The sequence below is a fragment of the Gobius niger genome (genome assembly GCF_951799975.1).
Source record: "Gobius niger genome assembly, chromosome: 19".
Classification (NCBI taxonomy): domain Eukaryota; kingdom Metazoa; phylum Chordata; class Actinopteri; order Gobiiformes; family Gobiidae; genus Gobius; species Gobius niger.
This window is the reverse complement of record NC_136870.1, coordinates 5,007,012-5,033,032: the sequence shown is the minus strand read 5'-3', so window position 1 is coordinate 5,033,032 and position 26,021 is coordinate 5,007,012. Positions and strand designations below refer to the sequence as shown.

The 26,021-nt window shown below is 41.3% G+C and overlaps 2 protein-coding genes across 11 annotated transcripts in view; one reads left to right on the top strand and one right to left on the bottom strand.

Annotated features, from left to right (window-relative positions):
• cacna1g (calcium channel, voltage-dependent, T type, alpha 1G subunit) overlaps positions 1–26,021 on the bottom strand; it is a 347,077-nt gene that overhangs the window by 136,185 nt on the left and 184,871 nt on the right. For all 10 annotated transcript variants that reach the window (XM_079577933.1, XM_079577934.1, XM_079577929.1 and 7 more), the window contains exons 17-18: positions 24,983–25,162; positions 24,645–24,745 (exon numbers count right to left, since the gene is read on the bottom strand). In XM_079577933.1, the coding sequence (XP_079434059.1) occupies positions 24,645–24,745; positions 24,983–25,162 (281 nt within the window). The remainder of the gene's footprint in view (positions 1–24,644; positions 24,746–24,982; positions 25,163–26,021) is intronic.
• Positions 18,299–22,154, top strand: LOC306978225 (adhesion G-protein coupled receptor F1-like; the record flags this gene model as incomplete). The annotated part of the gene is made up of 2 exons (XM_079576751.1): positions 18,299–19,738; positions 22,062–22,154. 2 exons carry the CDS (start codon positions 18,299–18,301, stop codon positions 22,152–22,154), a joined length of 1,533 nt encoding a protein of 510 aa, XP_079432877.1.

Here is a 26,021-nt window from a genome sequence, read left to right as displayed (position 1 = left end):
AGTAAGTGTAAACAAATTTACCAATGAGGTTACAAAAATACTACTGTACAAGTAAGAGAATAAAAGTACTTGTGTTGTCCAATTGTCCAATGTACATTTATTTTCAATTTAATACAGGATAGTATTAAGTTCAGTAGCCCCTTTAAACAAGTTACTTCATCATTGCAGTCTGTTCAGTAAATATACTGCCCTGACCAAAACACAGGATATATGTATGTATAGTGAGTGTATTTCAAGTACACTGTTACGTACGAGGATGTACTTCCAATTTACTTATAGTGGACTCTGTTTTACTTTACTGACAAAGTAATGAATAACATGAACTTAAGTCATGGAAGATTGTACTTTGTTCAATATACACAACTTACTGTAGAAAGTATTCAACTTACTGTAGAAATATCCGATCACATGTGCAAATATTCTTAAATCTTCATGTGTAATTATTAATATATCGTATACTTGAAGTAGGTCTTTGTGGTAAATGTGGCACTACTGTGTGACTTGTCTTTTTGACCATCATCTAATGAGTTCTCTTTTCTCGCTCCAGATGCAACAGCTGGTTTCAGCAGTACAACGCCAACGACTGTAGAGACAACTTTAATGACAACAGCAGAAAGTAAGTGATGAAAATGACACTGTGTCCATCTTATGGACTAACACAGTTAACCTCAAGCAGCTCCATCCCTCAGGATTCATGTCATCTCTGCACATTAATGTGGAACAAAGAGGTTTTGTCATGGTCTAAATCTAGAATAGGACTTTGTAACGTTTTCTTGTAAATGTTATAGTTTTATATGAATACATTTCAACACTGGCCCAATCATTCTATCGGCACAACATAGGCCTCTGACATCTGCAAATGGACCTTTTGGTGAAGAAGAAGCTTTACTTTTGGTTTAAATGTTTTCACAGGTACAACACCCAATACTACATCAGACAGGACAATTCTGGTCACAACCATAGAAGCTACCAGTGAGTAAACAAATGTCAGCCCCCACGAGTGTTGGACCATTTTCATTATGTCCCTTTGCCAAACACGAGTATTGATGCATTGTTTTGGCAGTTGAATGATTTTTATGATAAATGCTAAAAATCAACAGACCTCTGAGAGGACTTCATGTGTTTTGTTATTATACACTATAATGGGTCAACCAGCCTTGTTTTTTTTTCAATGATATGTGAAAAAGAAGCTTAGTATCTGAGCCGTGTCTTGTTGTGATTGGCTGAAGGCTCCTGATTCCTTTGGTTTTATGATTTCAGTTCCACTGGTACATTTTCATATAAGCTCTTGACTTCTTCAATTTACTATAGACTAAAAAAGAACACTGAATGTGATTTCAGACATGACGCTTAATGCCACCACAGAAATAATATTTACAAGTCATCCACCAACAAGTGAGTGTGTAACATTTGATTTTGTTATTTCCTTAATTCCTAATGTTCAAATGTATGTTTTTTAGACACTACAACAGTTCAAACCACGACTCCACAGAGCTCAGGAATCACCAGTGAGTGGTTTTTGTGTTGTGAATCATATAATAGGGTTTGTTCGTGTAAACAAATTTACCAAAGTGGTTACAAAAATACTACTGTACAAGAAAGAGAATAAAAGTACTTGTGTTGTCCAATTGTCCAATGTACATTTATTTTTAATTTAATACAGGATAGTATTAAGTTCAGTAGCCCCTTTAAACAAGTTACTTCATCATTGCAGCTGTTCAGTAAATATTATACTGCCCTGACCAAAACACAGGATATATGTATGTATAGTGAGTGTATTTCAAGTACACTGTGACGTACGAGGATGTACTTCCAATTTACTTACAGTGGACTCTGTTTTACTTTACTGACAAAGTAATGAATAACATGAACTTAAGTCATGGAAGATTGTACTTTGTTCAATATACACAACTTACTGTAGAAAGTATTCAACTTACTGTAGAAATATCCGATCACATGTGCAAATATTCTTAAATCTTCATGTGTAATTATTAATATATCGTATACTTGAAGTAGGTCTTTGTGGTAAATGTGGCACTACTGTGTGTGACTTTTCTTTTTGACCATCATCTAATGAGTTCTCTTTTCTCGCTCCAGATGCAACAGCTGGTTTCAGCAGTACAACGCCAACGACTGTAGAGACAACTTTAATGACAACAGCAGAAAGTAAGTGATGAAAATGACACTGTGTCCATCTTATGGACTAACACAGTTAACCTCAAGCAGCTCCATCCCTCAGGATTCATGTCATCTCTGCACATTAATGTGGAACAAAGACTTTTTGTCATGGTCTAAATCTAGAATAGGACTTTGTAACGTTTTCTTGTAAATGTTATAGTTTTATATGAATACATTTCAACACTGGCCCAATCATTCTATCGGCACAACATAGGCCTCTGACATCTGCAAATGGACCTTTTGGTGAAGAAGATGCTTTACTTTTGGTTTAAATGTTTTCACAGGTACAACACCCAATACTACAACAGACAGGACAATTCTGGTCACAACCATAGAAGCTACCAGTGAGTAAACAAATGTCAGCCCCCACGAGTGTTGGACCATTTTCATTATGTCCCTTTGCCAAACACGAGTATTGGTGCATTGTTTTGGCATTTGTTGAATGATTTTTATGATAAATGCTAAAAATCAACAGACCTCTGAGAGGACTTCATGTGTTTAATATTATACACTATAATGGGTCAACCAGACTTTAAAAAAAATGATATGTTAAAAAGAAGCTTAGTATCTGAGCCGTGTCTTGTTGTGATTGGCTGAAGGCTCCTGATTCCTTTGGTTTTATGATTTCAGTTCCACTGGTACATTTTCATATAAGCTCTTGACTTCTTCAATTTACTATAGACTAAAAAAGAACACTGAATGTGATTTCAGACATGACGCTTAATGCCACCACAGAAATAATATTTACCAGTCATCCACCAACAAGTGAGTGTGTAACATTTGATTTTGTTATGTCCCACTGTTGCAACCACCGCTGCTCAGGCAAAATGTCCAAAACCTCATCCGTTGACTGCATGACTAGAAAATGAATGGCCAGACCTGTAACCTGAAGGTTGGTGGCAGTTCTGGCCTCGCTGTGGGAATGGTTGAACCCACGGCAACTGTGCCACTATCTCTCCAAAAGTGAAGAAAACGTGATAAAGAAAGTGAAATGTTTTGAACACTTATATAAGGAAAGTCTGAGCAGCATGACACGTGAGCACATCCACCCTTTACCCAGAGGACTGTAGGTTTGATTTCCTGATAACTAAGGAGTTTGAGAAGAGTTTGCTTGAGCACCTATGTGTAACCCCTGACTCACGTTAAGTAGGTAAAGAGAAATTAAAGTATAGACCAGTTGCTAGGTTCAATAGGATTACAATAGGAACTAAAGTGAATGTGTGCAATGAAATGGCTGGAGACAAGGAGTGAATAAGAAAAAGTATTTTTTAGTACCAAAATAAAAACAGATTCAGAAATATTTTTACAATCAGCATAGCCGGCATATGCAACAAAACAATCCCCAGTCCTAATGAGCTCAGTGTATCTCAGTGTATCTTTTTTCAAGTCGTACGTCAAGTCAATTGTCTTTATTGTTCAGTTCGTTTTCCTTTAAGCGGTGTTTTGAGGTGTTACCACTCGGCCACTGGTGGAAAACAAGTTGTTCTTCGAAGTTCAGTTCTGTTCTGGGCACAGGCTCGCCATCTCCGTCCGGAGAGAATCCAGGAAATCCATCCAGGGTTTTCTTAACCATGAAAATCTAGCCTGCACAACAATAATGGTATTATTGTTTACAGCTAAATGAAAATCTGTTATCCTATCTCTTTTCAATTTGCTATAGCTTTGTTTTTCTTTTAAAATCTTTTCTCATATTACTGTGCTACAAAATACACAGTAATACTTCACATGCATGTGTTTTACTCAAATATCCTTTCTAATACATGAACTTGTTTTTAATCCATGTAAAACAAATGAATTTCTCTTTTTATCGTTTTTTAATTATTTAACCATAATATTATGATTAACTATTTTTAACTAATTAACATATCAATTTTAAATGAATTTGTATCTTTTGAACTCAGTCTCCTTTAAAATCAACATTTGGATCAGTAAAACCTCTGTGCTACTAGGTTTAGCATTACAGGGTACACTTTCATATAACAAACCATGAAAAATGTACAATCAACTTAAAAATAATCATTACCTTGGACCAAAAATAATCCAAAAATAACCAAAAGTGCTTCTCTGTATTGTTATGAACTAAAATAGAATTTGGCAGAAACCATATCTTCACCAGAAATAGCTTTTACATTGCTTTCAAACACAAAAACGGCACTCGCGATTAGCTTTAGCATCGCGCTAATATTAGCATCGCGCTAGCATGTTTTTCTCATTCTCACATGGCATGGACTTACCAAGATGAGGTATCGTGAGGAACACAGCAAGGGGCACAACAACACAGCCTCTCCAGCTCGTGCTCCTTCCACTTAATACAACAAATATTCCAAATCAACCAAAATACAATGTACTTGTTTGTTTACATCATTTAAAAATAAAATAAAACTCACCAGACGACCCAAAATGTTTCGCTCGGACCGTCTACAGCCTGTCTCGCTCATTCCCAGAGCGCGAAAGGCCGAAAACTAGTGAGTGATTTGGTCCGCAGCTTGGGAGGCGGGACTAATACCATTTTTAACAAATCAAAAGGTCATGTTCACCCAACGTGACCGTGAAAACAGGAAAATAAAGTTTTAATGAAGGAATCACACTTCCTCTTTTCAAAATAAATGTTTTTCAAAATAAAAGTGCATAAATGCAAACACAACAAAAAGGAGAGAAAAGGACCCATTTTCTCTACTGGGTTACACCCTCCCCCGCTAAATATCATGCACGTCTCGTTGCATGTGCATCCAGTATTGTTCATCTTTACTAATAAGAGACTCTGAAAAGGCTGTACTCAACCCTTGAAACAGTGATTTCACAACAGTCACAAGAGGGTTTCCTAAATTAGGATATTCAAGTCTTTTCGGAGGTTGTCTGATTCTTTCTGATCGTCTTATTGGTTGAGTTGTAATGGGTTCATTACTGTCCATTTCATCAGGTGAGTCGTTCATTTGGTTTCCTTGTTCCTCGACTGAATCCTCAGGAGGTTCATCCGGTATCGTCACAGTTTCATGTTCCACAAGGTTGTCCATTTCTGTATTGTCTCCATCCGGTATGTTTTCAACAGATTTGTTCATTTCTGTATTGTCTCCATCCAGTGTAGTTTCCACAGGTAAGTGATCTTCAAATTCATCCTCATTCTCATTTCTCTCCATGATCGGTTCTGCATCGGCAGTGGTTTCAGGTTCTGCTTTGGCAGTAGGTTCAGGTAAGTCACATTCAGGTGGGTTTGTCGTTTCAGGTTCTACGTTGACCATGGATTCAGGTTCAGGTATGTCACAATCAGGTGGGTTTGTCATTTCAGGTTCTGCATTGGCAGTGGGTTCAGGTAAGTCACATTCAGGTGGATTTGTCATGTCCGGTTTCTTTGAAGGTTTTTGATACTCATGTACAGTAGTAAATCTGGTTACCTCTTCAGATGGGGAATCCTCAACCCATTGAATCAGTTCGTACAGTTCATTGTCAGTTTCGTTTAACTCTTCATCATTGCTCTCTGTGGCAGCAGCTTGACGTGTCTTAGGACGGCGAATTGGTTGTGGCTCAGGTGTATCTGCTGTGGCAAAAGGGAGGAAACTGCAGGAAAGCAAAAGGTCTCTGTGAAGAGTTCGTGAGGGACCTTGCTTTGACTCGGGCTTAACAGTATAAACGGGTAAGGTACCTGCACGTTTGACTACAACATGGATGTCTTTCTCCCATTTATCAGCAAGCTTATTCTTACCACGCAGCCGCACATTCCTAACTAAAACCCTATCCCCAGGTTCAAGTTCGGAAACGGTGATTTTGCGGTCAAACCTGGCCTTGTTCTTGTCTGCCACTTTTTGTGCATTTTGTGAAGCTAACTTATAGCTTTCCTCAATTCGTTTCTTGAGACTTTCTACATATTGTAGGTGTGTCACTTTTTGGTCTTTGTTGAGAGGAAGTCCGAACGCGAGATCAACTGCTAATCTGGGTTTCCTGCCAAACATTAATTCGTAGGGGGTAAACCCTGTTACGTCACTACGCGTGCAGTTGTACGCGTGTACTAACGGCATGACGTAGTCTTTCCAGTGGGACTTTTGTTTGGACTCAAGCGTTCCTAACATACTAAGTAAAGTTCTGTTAAATCTTTCAGTGGGGTTACCCCTTGGGTGGTATGGGGTGGTTCTTATTTTCTTGATGCCTGATATCTCACACAGCTCTTTTATCAGTTTTGCCTCAAAATCAGGACCCTGATCGCTGTGCAGACGCTCAGGTATGCCATAGTGGACGATGAACTGGTCCCACAGGCACCTGGCAACCGTTTTGGACTTTTGATTAGGGGTGGGCAATGCAAGAGCAAATTTAGTAAAATGATCGGTCATTACGAGGATGTTACTAGTATTGCTACTGTCTGGTTCCAAACTGAGAAAGTCTATGCAAACTAGCTCTAAAGGTCGGGTTGTTGCTATGTTGACCAGGCTAGCTGCTTTTTCCGGAGGACGCTTTCTTCGTGTGCAGCGATCACATTTTTTCACTTTTTGCTCAACATCGGTTGCCATGCGTGGCCAGTAGAATCGTGTTCTGGCCAGATCAAGGGTTCTGTCAATTCCTAAGTGGCCCATATCATTGTGCAAACTTTGGAGCACAGGAGCTCTGAGCTCCTCAGGAAGAACGAGCTGGTGGGTCACTTTGTCTCCATCTTGTCTCTTTCTGTACAACACCTCGTTGTGAATCTCCAATCGATTGAGTTCCCTGAGCAATAGAGGAAGATCTGGGAGTTCTTTTCTCACTGTTGGTGGAGGTGTTTGACCATGTTCGATTTGCTCAAGAACTTGTCTGATTGTCGAGTCTGCTCGTTGTTTGTCTTTAAGTTCTGATTGGGACAAAGCAGGAATGGTAGGTAAGCCATGGAGTTCTTCGGAAAGATAGAGGTCTGGTATTGCATCAGTTGAGATGGTAAGTGATTCTACAAGCGTAACACCACTATCCTGACCGTCATCTCTGATTTTAACCAGGTGGTTTTGACAGATTGCTTGGACAACATCACTATCTACAAGCTCAGTGTTGTCAGTGTTAGCTAGGTGACGCTCTACAAACTGGCTTACACGCTCCTGCTCTTTCCTGGACTGGACATCATCTACAAGTTCACCATGTGGACGTCTAGATAACCCGTCCGCGTCTAGGTTTAGCTTGCCTGCTCTATACTGTAACTTAAAGTTATAGTTGGATAAAGCTGCAAGCCACCTGTAGCTTGTGGCATCTAATTTAGCCGAGGTCAATATGTATGTAAGCGGGTTACTATCTGTAACTACCGTGAATTGACCACCATACAAATAATCGTGAAACTTTTCACTCACTGACCATTTGAGTGCTAAAAACTCCAACTTGTGTGCTGGATAACGTGCCTCACTTCTAGATAACCCACGACTGGCAAAAGCTATGGCCCTAAGCTGACCCTCTTGCTCCTGGTATAGTGCTGCACCTAAGCCGGTGGTACTGGCATCGGTGTGGAGTACGTAAGGCAGCTTCGGGTCTGCAAAGCCTAGGATAGGGGCTGTTGTTAGCTTTTCAATGATGGAATCAAATGCTTTTTGACAGTCTGTGGTCCATCGGCTCTCAAATGGCAGTCTGGGATCAAAGTATGTCTGGTCGGTGTCTTTGGACTTTGACTTTTTGCGGAGTGGCGGATAACCACGTGTGAGGTCATTGAGTGGGCGTACTATGGACGAATACCCTTTGATAAAGCGTCTGTAGTACCCTGAGAACCCTAAAAAGGATCTCAGCTCTTTGAGATTCTTAGGCTGTGGCCAGGTCTTTAGGGCCTGGATCTTTTCGGGATCTGTCTCGACACCGCTTTCGGAGATTATATGACCAAGGTACCGGACTGTAGTTTGAAAAAATCTACATTTTTCGGGTGATAACTTTAGCCCGTACTCTTTAAGACGATGGAGTACTCGCATGAGTCGTCGTTCGTGCTCTTCTAAACTGTTTGAAAAGATGATAAGATCATCTAGAAAAACTAGCACCTCATGTAAGTTCATGTCGCCGACACAACGCTCCATGAGCCGCTGGAAGGTGCTCGGGGCGTTGGTTATGCCCTGTGGCATGCGGTTGAACTCCCAGAATCCAAGTGGTGTTACAAATGCTGTCTTTTCTTTGTCTGCTTCCTCGACCTCAATCTGGTAATATCCAGACTTAAGATCGAGGACTGTAAACCACTTGGATCCTGAGAGCGCCGAGAACGTCTCTTCTAAATTTGGAAGAGCGTAAGAGTCTTTCCGCGTTTGTAGATTTAGTTTACGAAAGTCTATACATAGACGCACATCATTGTTTCGCTTTCTCACTACGACAATGGGAGACGAGTAGGGTGATTGGGACTCTCTTATTACACCTGCAGCGAGCAGTTCTTGGAGGTGTTTGCGCACTGCCTCAAGATCTTGAGGGTGGATAGGGCGTGCACGGTGCTTAAAGGGAGTCGGATCATGAAGTTTGATGGAATGCTTCACTTTGCTCGTGCAGCCAAAGTCAAGATCATGAAAAGCAAATACTTCCGGGATGTCAGCGAGTTGCTTAGTTATTCTCTCTTTCCACTCCTGTGGGATCGGTGAGTCATTGAAGTTGAAACTTAGCTGTGTCTTGTCTGCGTTGGACTCATTTGCACTGATGACATTGTGCTGTGACAGGATACAGTGGAAAGCTCCAAGCTCTGCGATGACACAGGTGGACGGAATTGTGACATCTTGTTCTGTTTCGTTTGTGATCATTACAGGCACTTTGTGTGGAGCTCGTGACGGAAGAGTTATCAAGCACGTTTTGACACAAAGGCCGCCAGGTAAGGAAGACTGAGAGGGGTGTTCTACTATAGCGCAGGTGTCTGTAGAGGTGCAGTGAACGTTAGCAGATCCCTCTAAAACTACAGTTTGTCCAGCTGGAACTACTGCTGCAGTCTTGCCTGACAAGGTAACTAATCCGGCGTTCCCGTCCTTGTTTTGTGTATGTCTTAGTTCAAGAGTTTTTAACAGTGCTCTATACCCATAAGGACAAGGTAAGTAATCACTAGTCTTGATGTCTAAATACTTTTCATAAAGAACATCAAGCGTATTTGTCCCCACTAACACTGGTGTCTGACTGTTAGGGTGAGTGTCTGGAACGACAAGAGCTAGAGTTGGTATGTCAATCTCTGCATCTAAGAAGTCTTTTGGAAAGGTAATGCACATCTCTATATAACCTAAATAGGGGACGGGCTGACCTGCAGCGCCCTCTACTTCTAAAAGGTCATAGAGTGGGTTAAGGTCTTGATCTGGAAAGTTCTGTTTGTAAAATGACTCAGTGACAGTAGACACTTGTGACCCTGAGTCAAGAAGACAATTCACATTAATGTCAGAAATGCTAACTATAGCTGTGCATTTAGAGCCAACTAACCCTTTTGGTAGACTGTACTTTTGAGGCTTAGTGACAGACTGCTTAAGGTTAGCTTGTTGCTTGTGCTTAGTGGGACATTGTCTGGCTACAGTCCCCATCTGCCCCGCAATAGAGACTGTTTTTAGTTTAACTGTTCTTCGGCGGCTGAGGGGTTTTCAGCTTCCCATTTCTTTTGTTTCTCTTTCAACAATTTCCGCTTTTCAGTAACTAGGCCTGGGTTTGGTTCGTTTTCGCAGTTCGGTTTAATGTGGCCATCTTCTCCACATTGGAAACAGTACCATGGTTTGGGAGAGGTACTTTGAGTTTTGCTTGTTCGTTCATGCTCCTTGGTTACTTTGTCCAGCTTTGGTTTCTCTTTTTGTCTCGAGTTGGGTGCACTTTTTGAGTTCTGAGCTTTTGGTTTTGCAGCGAGTTTTACTAGTTGACTTTGGATTTCTGCAACTTGTTTTGAAAGTTCTTTGATTGAGCTCAAGGTATTTGCATTATCATTTTCTTCGGAGCAGCACGTTGCAATTTGCAAGTGGGATGTCGCTTTTTGTTTTGTACTGCTTAAATGTTGTCTCATGCGTGTGTTTTTGGCAGCATTTTGGTCTTCTTCAGTGCGTAGCGAAAGAAGAAGATCAGGAAAGGTTGGGGGATTTGTTCGTTTTTGCTTTAACTGGAGCGCAGTCAAAAGGGAATCATCCCAACAACCTCGACAGAACTGTGTGACGAGAAGTCTGTCAAAATCATTGCTCAACGCACCACCCCGCTTTACAGTGTGAGTCAAAGCTACATGCAGGCGCTGTAAGTAGGATGACGCTTTTTCACCGGTGTTTTGGAAGGTGTCAAGAAACTTGGCGTAAAGCTCTCCGCCATCTTGAACTGTTCCAAATGCAGAATCTAACAGCTGAAGGTACTCAGACGGTGAGCTGTTGGTGTTCAAGTGCTTAACTACATCAGCTGCCGGGGGTAAGAGCGACTCGATGATTCTGCGCGATTGTTGCAGTTTGGACATGAAAGGGTCAGTCATGATTAGTTCTACACTGGAGCGCCAAGTGTCATAGTCTGGCTCATAAGCTGGTCGGGGTTCTTTGCCAGAGAAAACTCTTAGTTTTTGTGAAAACTGTTGCACAGAATAGTCTTCTCTTTTTACAATGTGCTCAACTACGACACGCTGCACTTCTGGAGGATTTAAATCGTGTGCAGTAATTGCGGGCGTAGTATAAGCTGGGCTACTCGCAGTGTTATTTGTCTGGTTGGTTTGTTGTGCACTTTGGACACTAGGCTGAACTGGTGAAGGCTGAGACTCGGCCAAGGATGATTCAGTGGAGTTATTTGTCTCAGCTTGTTCAGTTTCTGGTTCTTTGATTGATTTAGCAATCTGTGACATCATGTCTTTTAGAACATCTACATAATCCCTGCCACTCATCTTAGCTAGGTATTGGATTTCAGTGAGATATGACTTGGTAGTGTCATTCCCAACCTGTTCTGTGTAAACACCGGCAAGAGATTGTATCCTATAGCTAGCACCACTATCGGATACATGTGTACAAGGTAATGGATCAAGTGATTCAACAGCAAGACCTGAACTGTACTCAAAAATAACATTCCGGAAAAACTCAGATTTACTGTCATTAATTTTCAGGACTCTCGAAATAGACCCATATTGTTTTAGGAACTCGGTCACTTCATCAAGTTGTTCATCTCCAGCTATTTCACTCACAATCACTGAATTTGGGACTTTTACGGAGTCACGCTCAATAATCTCCATCTTGGGTACGTTATAGGGTATAAATAACGTGAGGAAATAAAAAGAAAAGGCTCCTGGCTGGCTCGCCAAAACTTACTGTAACCCCTGACTCACGTTAAGTAGGTAAAGAGAAATTAAAGTATAGACCAGTTGCTAGGTTCAATAGGATTACAATAGGAACTAAAGTGAATGTGTGCAATGAAATGGCTGGAGACAAGGAGTGAATAAGAAAAAGTATTTTTTAGTACCAAAATAAAAACAGATTCAGAAATATTTTTACAATCAGCATAGCCGGCATATGCAACAAAACAATCCCCAGTCCTAATGAGCTCAGTGTATCTCAGTGTATCTTTTTTCAAGTCGTACGTCAAGTCAATTGTCTTTATTGTTCAGTTCGTTTTCCTTTAAGCGGTGTTTTGAGGTGTTACCACTCGGCCACTGGTGGAAAACAAGTTGTTCTTCGAAGTTCAGTTCTGTTCTGGGCACAGGCTCGCCATCTCCGTCCGGAGAGAATCCAGGAAATCCATCCAGGGTTTTCTTAACCATGAAAATCTAGCCTGCACAACAATAATGGTATTATTGTTTACAGCTAAATGAAAATCTGTTATCCTATCTCTTTTCAATTTGCTATAGCTTTGTTTTTCTTTTAAAATCTTTTCTCATATTACTGTGCTACAAAATACACAGTAATACTTCACATGCATGTGTTTTACTCAAATATCCTTTCTAATACATGAACTTGTTTTTAATCCATGTAAAACAAATGAATTTCTCTTTTTATCGTTTTTTAATTATTTAACCATAATATTATGATTAACTATTTTTAACTAATTAACATATCAATTTTAAATGAATTTGTATCTTTTGAACTCAGTCTCCTTTAAAATCAACATTTGGATCAGTAAAACCTCTGTGCTACTAGGTTTAGCATTACAGGGTACACTTTCATATAACAAACCATGAAAAATGTACAATCAACTTAAAAATAATCATTACCTTGGACCAAAAATAATCCAAAAATAACCAAAAGTGCTTCTCTGTATTGTTATGAACTAAAATAGAATTTGGCAGAAACCATATCTTCACCAGAAATAGCTTTTACATTGCTTTCAAACACAAAAACGGCACTCGCGATTAGCTTTAGCATCGCGCTAATATTAGCATCGCGCTAGCATGTTTTTCTCATTCTCACATGGCATGGACTTACCAAGATGAGGTATCGTGAGGAACACAGCAAGGGGCACAACAACACAGCCTCTCCAGCTCGTGCTCCTTCCACTTAATACAACAAATATTCCAAATCAACCAAAATACAATGTACTTGTTTGTTTACATCATTTAAAAATAAAATAAAACTCACCAGACGACCCAAAATGTTTCGCTCGGACCGTCTACAGCCTGTCTCGCTCATTCCCAGAGCGCGAAAGGCCGAAAACTAGTGAGTGATTTGGTCCGCAGCTTGGGAGGCGGGACTAATACCATTTTTAACAAATCAAAAGGTCATGTTCACCCAACGTGACCGTGAAAACAGGAAAATAAAGTTTTAATGAAGGAATCACACTTCCTCTTTTCAAAATAAATGTTTTTCAAAATAAAAGTGCATAAATGCAAACACAACAAAAAGGAGAGAAAAGGACCCATTTTCTCTACTGGGTTACATATGATCTCCACGTGTCTGGGTGGGTTTTCTCCTCTTGTTCTGGTTTCCCCAATCCACTTCTATATAGGATAATCCAGGTGGGGTTCAAACTCATGGAGGGCCACGAACCGATGGTCAAGGCAATGAAACAATCAACAGGGTACATTAAGCAGAGGTTTTGGCCATGTGACCACACCTCTAAGGGTGGAACCACCACTGAATGATCTTCTTAATGAGTAAATTTTATCGTACTCATTCACAGGCTTGGAAGTGACAATGTCAATAGAAATAGACAAACAGTTTCAACCAGAACTGTTGGATCCATCGAGTGACGCCTTTCGAGAACTCAAAGATGAAGTTCTGCCAGTGGTGGGTGTTAAGTATTATTATTATTATCATTTCTTTTTTTACACAGATACATTCATAAACCTCGTCCTTCTTTCTCTCAACAGCTGAAAGCTCAGTACAGCCGACTTACTGGATTCATTGATGTTACTGTTAATGCTTTCAGGTAAACTCTTTTTGAAGATTACACTGAAAGAAATGTTTGGAGGTGTGTGCTTGTAATTTCCCTCACCAGAAATCATGACGTAGGCTATATTTTGCTCTGTTTACAGCCCAGGCAGCATCGTGATACAGTACACCGTTGAGACCACACAGATTGATCCTGACCAGATGCTCAGAGCCAACAAAGGAGTCCCCGAAGCCATGAGCGGGGTGGCACCTGTCATTGGAGGTGCCTCTTTTATTGGTCAGTATTAGACACATTTTTTTTTTGCCTCTTATTCGCAGTTGAATATTGTTGGTCTTGTATCTTTCTTTAACAATCCATGTATCAATCTGTCTACCCCTTCCCACACACACACTCCCCTCCCTAAAGCCACAGACTCGATCACTATCCCCTCTCTCACCTACACTGGCAAGAGCATGACGCTGCAGTGTGGGCCCCCACCACCAAACATCAGCCTGGGTGACGTCAGTGGGGCTGAATGGAAGTTTAAGGGACTGCCTGTTAGCGGCGGTCGATACTCCATGGCAACAAAGACGTCTCTCACCATCAAGCGAGTGATTATGGCCGACATCGGTGAGTCTGCATGGCATTGTTTTGTCTGCCTTTCTTTCAATCACGCACCGTTTTAAACCGGAAAACATCAAATCAGCAATTGTTAAACTTGACTCATAGCTTTGCATGTTGTTATATTACAGTTTTGGCTGTGTCTACAAACTCTGTATGTCTACAGAGCTCCACAGTCCCGCCTCCTCTCCGGTCCGGAAGTAAAATTCCCCTTGCTTTGAGACCGTATAGATTTCGAATAAAGTCTTTAACTCCGTAACTCCGTCAGCTTGGGCTGAATCCAGCTCTGTGGTTATAAAGCGACCGCACAGTCAGACGCAGGTAAAAAAAGCACGTGTGAGATCCATCTAGTTTACGAAAACTGCGAGCCTTCGTCCTAGAACTACATTACCCAGGATGCTCGGTAGTCCCATGATCTACTACAAGGCTTTTGATTGGTGGAGCTTCACGTTCCCACACGTGTTTATTTATTGTAATGTAGACAACATATTATAAACAATGTATTCAAACATAATGCAGGCAGGTAGTTGACGTTTTATCCACATCTAACACTGAGAGTAAGAAAAACGTCAATTTTTTCCCCCCAACGATCCAATTAAACAAACCACCGATCATTTTTATTCCAATTAGCAGGATTCAGATTGTTTAATAGTGAAATAATATAGAACTTTTGTCTGCAAAGTAAAAGAAACTCGCCGTGTTTGCTGAAAACCTGGTTGCCTTGACCAGCGGGCGCGATGTCGCAATGGTTCTTGGGATACGGAGTTTCTATAGTCAGGAAGTGAATTATGTGCACAGCCTTGTACCTTTGCCTTTTCTTCAACATTATGTCTTCTTTTTGGATTGAAATGAAACATTTTATGGTCACGAATTGCTACATAGCTGATTAGCTTTTGCGGTAACGTTAAACTCCTAATATTTGAATTTTTGGAAAATCGACGGTCGTGTAGACAGGGATTTTTTGCTTCCGGACCGGAGCAACAAGACCGCAAGGGGCGGGACTGTGGAGCTCTATGGCCATGATGTCATTTTGTTGCAATGCTCAACAGTTCACTGGCTGTAAAGCGCTTTAACTGTCTTGAAAAAAAGTGCAAATAAATGGATTGATTCATTAGCAAAGCAGATAATCTTCACTTGTCTTTGTTTTCTTGCACATGGACACTGTAGAATCAGTCCTTTGCATTCAAATGGATAACTTTAAATTGATGATAGGTTCTTAAGTTGTTCTGCATAAGCCTGTTGTGCAATGCTGTTGGAATCGTTTGACATAAGCGGTCACCCTGAGAATGCTGATTCTGGTTTAGGAAATTCTCCACCTTATTCTGCGTACTCTGTTGCTGTGGAAAGTAACCTGCTTATCCTCTGCCGCAGGAGAGTATCAATGCACATTGAAAGGCACAGTCCTGAACTTCATCCAAAAAGGGTCTGCAACTGCAAAAAACATCAAGCCAGCGCCCAACATTCGACTCGACAGCACCGTAAATGCCAAATGTGACGGAACATCTATTACGCTAACTTGCTGTGTGCAGTCAAGCTATCGAGTTACATGGTTTTTGGATGGAGCTGTTTTACCCGCAGGTAGGATTGGACTTAATCTATACAGAAAAACAACAGTTTGAACTATCGTTAGTAGGACATTGCAAAAGGCCTGAATATACAGTACATAAAACCTGCCAAAGCTCTGGTGTAGATCTCTCAAACATGCTCAAATGCATGTGATTCTTATATGAATTTCACATTTCATATTCCAGTCTTCTATAAATGTCATGCAATATTCCTGGGTGTTTAATTATAAATGATCTGAATCCGTTCTGTCAACTCAATGCACTCCCTTTGAAACTTTGCTTCCAGATTCCTCTACTGCAACTGGGGATTACTGCATAAAGCACAAAGCTGTGAAAAGCTGTGTGAGCGACATAACCAACATCTACACATGTCAGGAGGACACCCTAACAGAATACAAAAACACCACAACACTGACCCTCTTCCCGGAGCGTAAGGATTGCTGTGAACTATCACTCTTCATACATTTGCTTTCTTTATGCTTAACATTCTTTGTTCTTTTCCGAGCAGTGCCCACATGTGACGATGCCACCCATGGGACCGGCAGAGTAGGAGACATCTCAGTCGTCGGTTGTGAGAGGGGCCAGTTGGGCAACAAGACGGCGGTGTGTGAAAGCAATGCAAAATGGAAGCTCATTGAGGACGTCTGTATCGTTGAAGAAATCAATGAGTTGTTAATCGAATCTGGGGTATGTGTGCTTTACTCTGTCATTTGAAACGTACATGGCAACATATCACTCTAAAGTTCAAGCCAATGTCTCCTTTGTTTTGGATTTAGGATTTGAATGAAGCAAAAGTTCCTGAGTTTGTAGATAAACTAAGTTCAGCTGTTGAAGCACAGAAAGAGGCCATTGCTGAATCGTCCAACACCATTTCGGCCATTGTTGAAATGATTGACACGGTTTCCAACGTCTCGGTGACAGTGACAAAACCCATCATGCAGGTTTGTTTGTGACTGTATTATATATATATATATATTTACAAGGCAACACCACACATGCTTGCTTTTTTATGTTCTTTATAAGTACAATAGTAACCCTATAGAGATCAGCATCATGCACAAGTTGGTGTTGATACTAGTATTGTGATGCTAAGTTTATTTTATTTTATTTATTTGAGCAGTATACATGCTCAAAAGAAGTGGGCTCAAGCAAGAAGCTTATGCCCCAAATTCAGAGCAATAAAAAAAACATTTCACAATGGTACAGAAGGATCAGAACATCAACAAGACATTATCCAAGGAGAACTTGTTACATTTCATGTAACTACATGAACACAGACCAACTTACAAACCTACAAAACAATAATTGAACTGTTTATATAATTAACTGAATGAAGCACAACTACAACAACGATCTTGTTTCATGTACAATGTTTAGTTCAAAGCAAGTAACAAAATGCAATCATTAATATATTTATTTTTGATTGTTGCCAGTGCCAAACATTGCCGAGAGGTACTTTTATATTATAAAAGGTACATTATGTTCTGAGATCTTGCTACTTCCCAGTTGTCATTACCATCCTCAATGTAATTTTAATTTGTGTTTAATTAGTATTTATTTATTTGATTGAGTTATGATGTAAGCCCTGCATAGGCTAGTGCGTTAAAAGCCAGGGTGTCGAGCGGGTCAGTTGAAGAGGGCAGTGGCTCCCCATCAACAAACCTCCACCCAGCTGCCCTAACAGCTGATTTTGTAGATGATGTTCCTTTGCTGTGTGGTGCATTAAAGGTATAGCGGAGGATGTTCTATTTCCGGGTGGATCATCAAGACGATTGGTCCTTGTAATTGTCAATCCTTCTGGTGATTTGCCTACGTAAGGCCGTCGTGCGTGCTCGCCCCTTGTTCATTTCTGCCCATGCTCACTTTCAAGCCTATGTGAGTTACGCTGTTAGCCGTTCATTGCTGCTCACAGAACGCACCGAGTCGTTTGAAAATGGCAGAGGGTCGCAAGAGAAAAAGTGTCTTCGAAGTGTATGAGAAGAAGAGAAAGGCTTCAGAAGAGAGAAACAAGACCCGAGTGTTTTTGGTTCTTCCTCCTCGGAGGCAGGTAGAGCGTTGCGCATGCGCAATTCCTAAAATTAGGGAAAATCCTCCTGTATACCTTTAATTGAGTTATGTGTGAGCCCTGCATAGTGTATTGCGTTAAAAGCCAGGGTGTCGAGCGGGTCAGTTGAAGAGGGCAGTGGCTCCCCATCAACAAACCTCCACCCAGCTGCCCTAACAGCTGATTTTGTAGATGACGTTCCTTTGCTGTGTAGAGCATTAAAAGACAAGGTTTTGGAGCCTGCTGGTAGTTAAAAAAGAGTTGGTAACCTTTCTATTGAGGTTTTGGATTGCAAGTGTGAACAATGCCACCTAGCCTGACAAAAGCTACTCTGTGTTAGCGCGCTAATGTAGTAATGTCAATGGTTCTCTGAGAAAGCATTTGTACAAAGAAAGGTACTTGCCAGAAACATGGCAGATTATCCCCATATTGTAATGTTCGTATAAAATGATCCGAAAACTACCAATTGTTTATTTTGATGGTTCTCAGGCTTGTAAAATTTTGGACTTTATCGATTTCAATTTGGAGATAATTTCATCTATGCTTTAGTAATGCATTTATGTTTGATGTTTCTCTGGTTGACTCATGATTTGATCTTCATCTAGACCTGAACGAACTGGGAAAGTCAAGTGGATTTATGAAGTTGTACTTGGACAGTCCAATGTTTCTGAGGTGGTGTGAAAATATTGAGAAACTGTGATGCATGTACGTATGCTCTGCCTGTTTACAGAATATCCTCGAGGTGGTCGATGAGCTCAGTTCAGAAGAAGCCGCGTCCTCATGGCAAGTCCTGAACACAATCAAGAATAGCAACGCCAACTCTCAGCTACTGAATGCCCTGGAAGTCCTGTCCGAAGACTTACAGGGAGAGTTCTCCATCGCCACTCCGCGCATCACGCTCAACAGAACCGCATTCAACAACTCGTTCAGTGCCGACCTCAACTCCGGCATCACTGTTGAAATCTTGGACACCCGACTCAGCAACGTCTTCATCACCACCATCGCCTTCTCCTCCCTCAACAACATCCTGCCTCCGTGGAAAGCCACTTTTAACGTCAGCAGCTTAAAAAGGAAATCCCTTGATAGCTCCACTGATCATCCCGTTTTCAACGATGTCATCAATGCGGGTGTGGTGCTTATCAAAGTGAACCAAGAGATTAACAACGTCGCGCTTGCTTACGAGAAAAGCGATAGCGGTTTATCGCTGGATCCTCAGTGCGTCTTCTGGAACTTTGATCTTCTCGATGGCTCGGGAGCGTGGGACACTGAGGGGTGCACGTTCGTTTCGGACATTAACGACACCGTGACGTGCAGCTGCAGCCATCTCACCTCGTTCTCCATCCTCATGTCCACGCGAATCCCCAAGCGTATGCAGGAAGCTCTGGATATCATCACTTACACTGGCGTTGGATTATCTTTGGGCAGCCTGGTCATATGCCTCGTTATTGAAGGATATGTTTGGAAAAAAGTCACAAGAAATAGCACCGCTTTGATGCGACACGTCTCTATAGTAAACACAGCTCTTTCTTTGTTGATTGCTGATATATGCTTCATCGTCGCGGCCTCTGTTGCTAAGAACCCTCTTGAAAACCCGGATGAAAACTATGAGGTGCCAGCTGGACCATGTAGCGCCGCAACCTTTTTTATGCACTTTTCCTATTCAGCGCTGTTCTTCTGGATGCTAGTGTCAGGGATGTTGCTGTTTTACCGCACCGTCCTGGTCTTTTCGCGCATGTCCAAGTCCTCCATGTTGGCCATCGGATTCTGCGTGGGCTACGGAGCTCCGCTGACCATAGCCGTCGTCACCGTCGCCGCCACCGCCTGGAGAAGCGGGTACATACGAAAACACGAGGCGTGCTGGCTGAACTGGGACGAGACTATGGCGCTTCTGGCCTTGGTCATACCCGCCTTGACGATAGTGTTTGTTAACATCATCATTCTGTTCGTGGTGCTGTACAAGATGTTGAGGAGCGGAGGGATCGGGGAGTCGTCCGATGAGAAGCACACACTGAAGGTGATCGTGCGCTGCGTGCTCATCCTGACGCCTTTGTTTGGACTGACCTGGTCTCTGGGAGTGGGGACGATGATGGCACCGACGAACGAAGGGATCCACATCGCATTTGCGTTCTTCAATTCTCTACAGGTACGGTCACAGTTTTGGACAATTACGTTATTGACTTTGAGAGCATTTCATCCAAATCTCTTCTTAAGGGGCAACAGTGCCGAGGTGTTAATAAAGATACGGTGTTCAAGCAGACACAGCCACACTCGCAAACACAGGGCCATCCGTGTTTGTCCAGTTGATTATTTATTCACCTGGATGCTTAACCCCTTAACTCCCACCTGAACCGAGCACATTTTCTCCAGTTTGGCTTGACCCCCAGTCCAAAAGCTTCTAGAAAAAAGCTGTGAAAATAGCAACAAAACTGAGACGAAAACAATGATGGAAATGACAAAATGTGACAAAAATATGACAAAAAATATGACAAAAAATGTGACAAAAAAATGACAAAAATGTGACAAAATGTGACAAAAAATTGCCAAAATGTGATAAAAATTTGACAAAAAAATCACAAAAAATTGACAAAAAATGACAAAAAAATTGACAAAAATGTATAAAAACATGTATGAAAAAATGACACAAATGTGACAAAAAATGACAAAAAATTGACAAAAAAATGACAAAAATGTGACAAAAAAGTGACAAAAATGTGACAAAAAATGGACAAAAAAGTTACAAAAATGAGTTGAATACCCAACAAAAAAATGATGGGAAAAAAATCTGATGACATGAGGAAAAAGATCCTCTCGGTTCAAGCGGGAGCAGGTTAAGCATTAACCTGTGCTGATACCTGTGCACTGGACTAATATGATTGTCGTATTTCCTAGTCCTAGTCGGCGCTCGTGCAGTAGCATTCTGGATGTACTGAAGCTGTTTTATAGCTTGTTTAAAGAGGCCAGCGAGCAGGCTGTTGCCGTATTCTAACCTGATGGAGACAAATGCATGAATTTGTCTCTCTGAGTCTGGTTTAGATGCTATTCTTTTGATTTTGGCTAATCTTTTAGATAGAAAAAAGCTGCTGATGTTATTGTTTTAGTGTGGCTGTTTAAGTTCAGGTCTGAGTTCATACTTATTCTTAAATGTCTAACCTGATTTGTAGGATATCAGGAGAGAGACTTCAGGTGATTGATACTTTCTGTTTGTTTCTGTGGGCCAAAGACAATGATTTTGTCTGAGTTTAATTGGAGAAGGTTGTTTTGTATCCACACACTGATCTGTTCAATGCAATGACATAGGGAAACTAGTTCACCTACGGTCAGTGGTATGTAGCATGTAGCATGTGTCATCTGCATAATTATGGTCGGTCACATTATTTTTATTGCCGCATATTATTTGACCCAATGGAAGCATGTATTAGTTGAAAAAGAGGGATCCCAGGATTGACCCCTGAGGAACCCCACATGCCACGGCTATTCGGTCTGAGAGAGAATTCCCACCCAGATTTCTAACGTCTGAATAACATCTCATGTGAAAGACAGAGTTCAGGTCCAGCAGAATTAATGTTCCAACGTCTGTGGTCAGGCAGATATGATTTGTCACATTGATCGGAGCTCTCTCAGTGCTGTGGTGGAGCCTAAGGCCCGACTGATATCTAAGTATCAATGGCAACCTTAAACTGGACGTGCAAACATGCAAAATCGACTTTCTTGAGGTTTAAACCATGTTGTTCCTGTGACAAAGCTAATACAATTAGCCGTTCTTCTACAGCATCAGGGACTCGTTCTGTACTTCCTGATTACAATCATGTCATTGTTCAAACCCATAAACTGTCCTCCACATTTTTAAAGGCCATAATCCAACATTATTGATTCTGATCTGTGCTCGATGTGTGTTTATCACACACTACTGGAGCTGCTAACAGCGCCAAACGTCCAACCTTAAGAAAATTAAGAAAATGTTTGTAATTAGAGAACATTTTTCCTATAGCTGACAGCAGGAGGAGCCCCACTCAAGATTTTGACCTGCTCTTCTGCCTGCATTTCATTGTTACCATTTAATTCTAGCATGCATGACATGTCCACTTTCAAATGGCAGGTTTGATATGTATGTATGTACCAGTAGTGTTTCAGTTCTGTGGCATCCAGAGCTGCTCTTATTTAGGAGAGGCTTAATGATGGTATTTTACAAAGCCTTTGGAAATGTTCCAAGCTGAAGTGAGACGTTAACTCAATAGGAGAGTCGTGGTAACAAGCTGCTCTACAGAATCTAGTGATTAACTCATCAAGGCAATGTGCATGATCCCTGAGATAACATCTCCAACGTTTATCGCATGTCAAATGAACTGGTGTAGTGTGTCAGAAGAAGTGGTTTGTACACAAATAACAGCTTTTGTTTGTAACTTTATAACATATGTGCCTTTGGTCATCATACAACAGTACAGTGTAGTCCTTCTGCTTCTCTCCAGGGTTTGTTTATCCTTGTCTTTGGGACACTTTTTGATTCGAAGGTAAGTTTACTTCAGACAAATATTTGTTTTCTGTCAAATCTTATTCAGTAATGTACAGAAGTAAGAAATGTGTGCTTTTAGATCCGTGCCATCCTTGCAAGAAAATCATCAACATCTAGTTCTGGTTCTAGCTCCAATCGACCAAGAGTGAGTTAGTGATGAGAACTGAGCTTGTTTATTTTGATAATAATATAATAACATTTTGATATTATTTTTAGAATGTGCTTAATTAGATTATTTTTTTTCCTTGTACAGAGCAACAGTGGAGGTACATTAAGTGCCTTCCTCAGGAGATTTCAAGGAAGACGAAGTATGATATTTTACAGTTGTTTGTTTTGTTCAAAGTAGATCAGTGTTTGATATTGCACCTCTCTTTCAGATGTCTATCACGTGCAAAATGTGTCCAGCAGCAACGCCAATGACCCCGAGGGGTCATATTCATGCAACATATAAGCTGTTATCCCTGCCTGCACTACCCTTGTTTTCCATCACATAAAAGTGTTTAGGGATGTGTTTGTTGACTCTTTGATGCATATGACTGAAAGTATTTTATCTACACTCTTGCCTTTTACTGTAATTGATACATTTTTATGTTGATGTCCAGAGGAGAAGGAGCGACAAAACAGAGGTTAGGTAACTTTGTGTGAACGAGCAAGAAAAATAGTGATCAAGACAGAGCGAAATAGTGCTCAAGACAGAGCGAGTCAAAACAAGACTTAAAAATAGTGCTCAAGACAGTGAAAATAGTGCTCAAGACAGAGTGAAAATAGTGCTCAAGACAGAGTGAAAATAGTGCTCAAGATAGAGCGAAATAATGCTCAAGACAGAGCGAGTCAAAACAAGACTTAAAAATAGTGCTCAAGACAGAGTGAAAATAGTGCTCAAGACAGAGTGAAATAATGCTCAAGACAGAGCGAATCCAAACAAGACTTAAAAATGCATATAACTGAAAGTATTTTATCTACACTCTTGCTTCTTACTGTAATTGATTAATTGTATGTTGATGTTTTTATTGATTGTATTTGTTTTTCTTAAATTTTATGCTGCTTTAACTGTGAAGCACTTTGAATTGCCTTGTGCATGAATTGTGCTCTACAAATAAACTTGCCTTGCCTTGCCTTGCCTTGCCTTGATGGTTACCGCCATTCATCTAATATACACATACTGCATCAAGCAGACCCTGACACAGGTAAAGAGAAGTAACTGCACACTTAGATTAGATATTTGTAAAGCATTTGATATCCATTTATTGACACCATAGTGATTAATGTTCAGTGTACGAGTGGCAATAAAAGAAGCAACAAAAATGATATGAGAAAAACAACCCAATATAGAGATCAGTTTAGATCAGTTTTGTAGGTCTTAGCTTTCAAATGAGGTGTTACACTGGTTTATTGGCTGTAAGCTTCAGAAGCTTTTAGATTTAGGTAAAGCCGAACTGGACGGTTAAGGCGTGGGGCAAGAGGTTAATGCTGTCCCTGGACCAACAGCATCAAAAGAGAGAAGTATCTGCTTTCAATACTTTCCTTTATCCGATACCAGTAGGATTTAAACAGTTTTTCCGATACCAGCCCCATAAATTAGTTTCTATTTTTTCGAACAGAGTTTATACCACCAGCAGCAAAAGTCAAATTTAATACTTTTAAATGCTGTCTTAATGTCCAGTACACTTCCTGACCAAAAAAAAGTCACTAATATCTGTTTGGATTCACCAAGATCTTGTGCTGATGCCCACCCTAAAGGGGTGGATATTCAAAGGCAAATTTGTATTGAATTCGACTGCCTAGTACACACTTGTGTTTCCACTTCACTACACAACTGTAGTTGTTGTGGGCAGCGCCCCCACGGAGGAGCACGCAGTACAGATCGTCATTCAAAGTTTTTAGAGCGATGAGAACAAATGCTGCCCTCTGGTGGGGGTTATGGAATCCTTCAGAGGAGCCGAGGCAAACACCAGAGGAAAGAAATAGAGACAACTATGAAGGTAAGCTACAAATGTTATGCTAACACCAGCTAAAGTTGCGCTAATAGCAGCTACATACTAATATCGGCAAAATCCACTTTAAGAACAGCGCGAGATGTGAAATATTAAATCCGTATGACCTGCATGTTAATAGTGAGGGCTGTCCACTCCCTCGTTAGCCAATCAGAGGCCAGCCGTCTGGTCACGTCATGTAAGTCTCGGTTTAGCGCCGGTCCTAAACGTATACCTGGTCAGACCGGTTTTGCACTGGCCTCGGCAGTGGAAAAGCTCATCCAACCGGGTTGACCAGGCACTGGGGTGAGTAGCGTCTGCCAGTGGAAAATGTAGGCCATTCATCAAGTCGAGAGGAGCCTATGGTGGTCTATCGAGTCCGACAAAGCAGCATTAAAGTACAGCCTGCTGCCGGAAATAAGCAATGTAGCTGACAAAGCCTGCTCTTGACAACACGGTGAAATCCTTTCAAATTGAATTCATCAGAAAATGTCTCTTTTAAACATGCACTGTCTGATGTGGAGTGGCGAGGCTGACTTTCCGGCGGACAGTGAGTGCAGCGTTACCTGGACTCCTGGGGGAACAGGTACAGAGACCACGTGTCCCTCTGCTTGGCCCACTCCGGCTGCTTCTTCTCCAGGAAGTGGAACAGTCTCGCCACTCGACTCTGGGCGGGACAAAACCAGTACAAATGGAAGTCAGGAAAATGTGCGTCAAAAACAAACAGGAGTGGATCACTGGTTCGAAATACAGCATGCACTACAGGAGCTGAATGTTTTCCTTTAGGTTTGAAATGTTCTAGTATTGAAGTATTTTATGCATAAGAGCAGCTCAAACTGTACAATTTCAGGGATGAAGTATGAGAGCAAAGTTTAAAGATAGAAAGATGTATTCTCAGAGTTACCATGGTGACCTCCTCCTCTGCGTTCTCGTCCTCAGTAGTCTCCTCCACAGACACGTGCGTGGGTCCCAGCGCCGTGGGGGTGCCCTTCCCGTTACAGTCCCTGTGCTCTGGGGCGCGCAGTGCCAGCAGCGACGGGGGCCTGGAGCTGTGCATGCTGGCGGAGCGGTACAGGTACGGCACCTGCACACGGTCACAGAGGGGAATAAACATGCACTTAAGCACGTTCGCCTGGGTATATGTTCAGTTTAACCTTAAAGTAATCCAACACATGTCTAGAAAACGCTTCTGTTTTCTGGTTGTAGATGAAAAATATTTAAAGGGATATTTCAGGATTTTTGACATAGGGCCTCATGTGCTAGTTATCCAGAGTGTTGCTGATTTCTGGAGATATTTTTTTTTGTAATTCATGCAGTTCTTATGTTTGAAGAGTTACGTGGTGCTAGGCTTGTGCTAGGCTAGCGCATTTCTATGGTATCAGCTAGCTTGCATTAAAAACAGTCGCTCCACAGAGCACCTGAGGCAAATCACTTATAACACCAGACTAACCATATAAATGTTTGGGTCGATAGAATACGTTTTGGAATATAACTGACCTTGCATCACATGAATGATCGCATTTTGAGGGACTATTTTCTAGCAGCTGCGTAGCTTATACAACCACGAAGCTGATGCTGCTCAAATATAAGGTATTTTAAATGCAAAATGGTTAAAATGACTCTATCGACACAGACGTTTATATGGTTAGTCTGGTGTTATAAGTGATTTGCCTCAGGTGCTCTGTGAAGCGGGTCAGACTGTCTTTAATGCAGGCTAGCTGATACCATAGAAATGCGCTAGCCTGGCACTAGCCTAGCGCCATGACCCGCTCTGTGAAGCGGGTCAGACTGTCTTTAATGCAGGCTAGCTGATACCATAGAAATGCGCTAGCCTGGCACTAGCCTAGCGCCATGAAACTCTTCAAATATAAGAACTGCATGAATTACAAAAAAAAATATCTCCAGAAATCAGCAACACTCTGGATAACTAGCACATGAGGCCC